This window comes from Musca vetustissima, unplaced genomic scaffold, assembly GCF_032173495.1.
Source record: "Musca vetustissima isolate MV318-11 ecotype Yass unplaced genomic scaffold, APGP_CSIRO_Mvet_v1 utg27718, whole genome shotgun sequence".
In the NCBI taxonomy this organism is placed as follows: domain Eukaryota; kingdom Metazoa; phylum Arthropoda; class Insecta; order Diptera; family Muscidae; genus Musca; species Musca vetustissima.
In genome coordinates this window covers 6,764-11,162 of record NW_026881753.1, presented here as the reverse complement: position 1 = coordinate 11,162, position 4,399 = coordinate 6,764, and the positions used below count along the sequence as shown (strand labels likewise).

At 36.2% G+C, this 4,399-nt stretch overlaps 1 protein-coding gene across 1 annotated transcript; it reads left to right on the top strand.

Annotated features, from left to right (window-relative positions):
• Positions 1-2,125: 2,125 nt before the first annotated feature.
• Positions 2,126-3,835, top strand: LOC133327733 (uncharacterized). Its single transcript, XM_061536276.1, has one exon. The coding sequence runs from the start codon at positions 2,126-2,128 to the stop codon at positions 3,833-3,835; it is 1,710 nt and encodes a 569-aa protein (XP_061392260.1).
• The last annotated feature ends 564 nt before the right edge of the window (positions 3,836-4,399 follow it).

Genomic DNA, 4,399 nt, shown 5'->3' with positions numbered 1-4,399 from the left:
ACCAAATTGACACGACTGCAAATTTTGGTCGCATTTGGGGTTCGCAGGACAGACATTTGGGGTTCTTTTATGACATTTTTTTATAATCGGAATATTAATTACAATGATAAATTATATAAATTATATTTATATATGTTAAGTTCGCCCGGCCGAACTTATTATGCCCTCCACCATGAGGATGACATCCAAAATATGTGAAATTAATGGGGGCTCCTCGGAGAAAACACATGTTATGAAAGAACTTTGAATATACCGAAAAAAGGTGTGTGAAATTGGAAGGGTTAGCGCTTTTTTTGGGACTACACCAAAACGGGGATCAATACGGATCATTTTGGGTAATGAAACAATTTTTAGTATAGAGATGTTGAGGTACCGTTATATTCATAATTTTTGGTACATATACAATATGACACAATACGATGATAACATAAATTAAAAAATTTCAGCCAATTTGATTGAAAAACGTGTCCAAAAACTTAAAAAATACCGAATATTGAGGTATTAATTTAATATTTTAATTATACCCTACACAACTATGTTGTCAGGGTATTATAGCTTTGTGCAGCCCCAAATGTTTGTAACGCCGCGAAATATTGGTCCTAGACCCACGTTTAAGTATACCGATCGTTATATCTCGACTAGCTGAGTCGATCTAGACATGTGTGTCCGTCCGTCTGTCCATTATAATTTGTAAACACGATACAGACCACAGTTATGGACCAATCTTCACGAAATTTTGTTATATATTTCGGTTAATATTTAGGGGATAAAATGAACCAAAAACTTTATTTTTGTCGGTTTTTTTGGTCGCTCCAGAAGCCGCAATTATGGCCCAAACACCGCGAATTTTTGCATGGAGAAGGGGATCGGGTCAATGAATAAGCATGCCTGTTTTGATAAAGATCGGTCAATATTTAGAGGGCCAAATTGACCCTAACTTTTGTGTGAAAAACGAAAAAAATTGTATTCTATAGAGTATATATTTACCACTCAAGGACATATACCTGAGAAGTTGGCAGAATATCCAAGAGGAGTGGTTGACCTTTAAATTGATACCAATTATATTGTCGTAGGTACTCGGATGTGGGAGTTGCACTTAAATATTTACAGGTGCTTACGTATTCATATATTATTTAGTAACCAATTACCACACTTGAGGGCGGAAATATAGCGCTGATCGCTTTGAAATGTTCCAGTTAAGGTCAAGGATAACGCCTAAAATGTTAGGTAATGATCAGATAATAATTTTTCGGATGAAGTGGACCGAAAACTTAATTATTTGTACTTTTCGAGTCGAAAGCCGAACATCACAACACAACCCACTGATTATTAGTAACATTTGCTGACCTCTAGTCAGTCAAAAGGGTGCAAATATCGCGAAATATTGCAAAATCTCAGAGTATAGTAGCGCAGAATGTTTGATTTTCATGGAAGTCGTGTAGGGTATCGTATGGTCGGCCCCGTCCGACTATACTGCTCCGCTCACTGGTTTTTAGTATGTGCATGTGCTATACAATGAGAACCTCAAATACTAAATTACAGCCAATTCGGTTGAAAAACGTGTCCAAAATCTTCACAATACCGAATATTGGGGGCAATATTGGTATATTGGAAGCAAGTAAATACGTGGATAAGTTCAGCCCGGCCCACCACAGCGTGCTTTCAAAATTCCCAAAATTCCTTAAAGCATTGTGCGATAGAAGGTATTTTATCATCTAAAAATAATGTTTTTAGTTACAAATCCTCCGGTTGGAAAATTTGGGTAACAACATCAACATACCGAAAATCAAACGAGACATTTGCATGGTGGTTATTTTAAAATATTAGCCCCCATAAAAATGATTTAAAACAGTAATACAACATTTGTTTCAATGAGACATGTGCAAAATTGTCGAGGAGACAGAAACCTTTAATAAACCATACTTCTACTTTCTTAACATTAGCCCTTTGACCTACATTTTAGGCAATGAAATAAAATCATTCATTTACATTAACGTTCTATGGATTTCAAAACAATTTCAATCCTTAAGGGATCTAACTCCCCAACTCAATTTAATTCCAGCACACAATAAAGTACAGCAATAAAATAAATGCATTTTTTAAATACATTTCAGTTGTAAACGAGATGATGAAGTTCATACTTGTTTTTATTATTATCATTTGCATAAAGGACGCACAACCGAATTTGATAAATCAAGTAATCGACAAGATTCAAAAGGAATTGGATATTTATACCTTGTTACTGTTTGTTAATCAAGAAACCTTCGATGTCTTGGAAAGTCCAAATCTACCACAATTGGTAATAGGCGGCAATGAAACTGCCAAGGATTTAAGAAGATCTCAAGGACAACGAGTTTTAAGTTTTATTCGCTTGGATGTATTCGGCCTCGAAGATTTGAATGAATTTATAAAACCTTCGTTGTTTAATCTCCATTTGGCTGATGTCTTGTTTTACACGAATTCAACGGAATTGGAAGAAGACGAATGGCATTGGTTGTTTCAGTGGTGTTGGACGGAAGGATTCTGGCGTGTCCTGTTAATGAATGCAGCTGAAATGTATCTCACCATGGATTCAATACCAGAAATGAATATTAAAAGTGTCAATTTGAATGATTACATTGTCATGAGGAAAAATCGCGTTGTAAATCTGCAGGGTTATCCCGTAAAGGTTGCAGTAGGCAGCAAACCACCTCGTGTTAACGCCTTTTTCGACGAAGAAGGTAATCTACAACTGGGTGGATATTATGGTCACATTGTCAGTATGTTTATCTCTCGGTTCAATGCCACCATGGATTACGTCATTATGCCCAACATGTCGTCATACTCGATACTAAGTTGTATAGAGTCGATTTTGGAACAAACCTCGGATATTTGTAGTGATGCCATACTTTTTGGCAATGGCATCGAGACCACCCGACCTTTGCATGTGGTGTCCAGTCATTTGGTGGTACCGTTCGATAAACCTCTGGAAAATTACAATTATTTTCGCAAACCATTCACCATCGATGTGTGGATTTGCATTGCAATTAGTTTTATTTCGACCATTGTTTTGCTGATTCTGATCGAGTACAAGGAATATGGTCAGTTGCGGTTGGTCAATAGTATTTTCACCACATTCTCTAGTCTAATATGTGCATCATTCAGTGTGGAACATCTGCCACCCATATATCACTATGGTGTTGAGACAATTTTGATATTCAGTGGTTTCATGATCTCAAATTATTATTTGGCGGTGTTATCAGCCCTCTTGCTCACCAAAATCTACGAAAGAGAAATTGAGAGTATCCAAGATGTGCTGGACCACAACCTCACCATTGTGACCACCGAATTCCAGCAATATGTTTTGGAGGTAACCAAAGCACCGGACCGAATAAGGCAACAAACTGTTGTTTTCACCGAAGAGGAAGCTGTGAGGAATATGCAGCTACTAAATACGGACTATGTATATTTTGGCATTAACGCTGAAACTGATTTCTTCTTGTACCAGCAAAAGTATTTATCACGTCCTCGCATGAAGAAATTGGAGGACGAGGCCGTGACAACTGATATTGGAGAAATTCCAATGAGGGCATATTGGCCGTTGCAGGATCTTCTAATGTCTCATATGGAAAATATTTTTGCCAGTGGAATTACAATGTACCTGGAGACGGAAACCTTTGAGGAGGGCATACGACAAGGGGATATATCATTTATACCCAACAGGGATTTATATGTGGAGCCATTGTCGTTGGAATATTTTGTGTTGTGTGGTTTACTCTTGGCTGGTGGATACTCAATCTCATTTTTGTGTTTTATTATTGAAATTGTTGTCAATAAATATCGTGGACGAAAATAAAGCTAATATAATGGAGTGTATACTTCTCAATTATTAATTGGTCGTGTAATATATACGGTTGTAATTATTTTATGGGAATTTAGTCCACAAGAGAATACATCTGAAGAAAGCCGAAAGCAGAATAAAGTGCCATTCCGGAACATCTTTTTGTATTCCCGACAGAATAAAATTGTGATTTGTAGTTATTGTTATTTGTAGTTTAACTGTATTGTATATTGGAAATACACACATTGTTGTATTAATTCAACATAATTTTGTAGATTATGTTTAAAAAGTATATAAAAATATGCCTTGAACATGAAAATACCTACCTTTATGTGGGAGCTATATTAAAACAAGGGATTTTAAGGAACATTTTCGGCACAGAGAATTTCGCCCTCTAATGCTGAATTACAGGCCGATATATATAATTTCAAAACCAAACAACTTAGGAGTAGTAGCAAAAATTCAAGGCGCTATATCAAGTATTGTGATCTCTATTATGATTTGAATAGTCCGACGGACAGACATAACTAAACCTCAGAAGAATATTTCGATATGTTGCAAATTGAACGACAAATTAAA

Bases quoted from the DNA above. Each gene is read 5' to 3' on its own strand.
- LOC133327733 (XM_061536276.1), top strand. From the start codon at position 2,126: ATGATGAAGTTCATACTTGTTTTTATTATTATCATTTGCATAAAGGAC.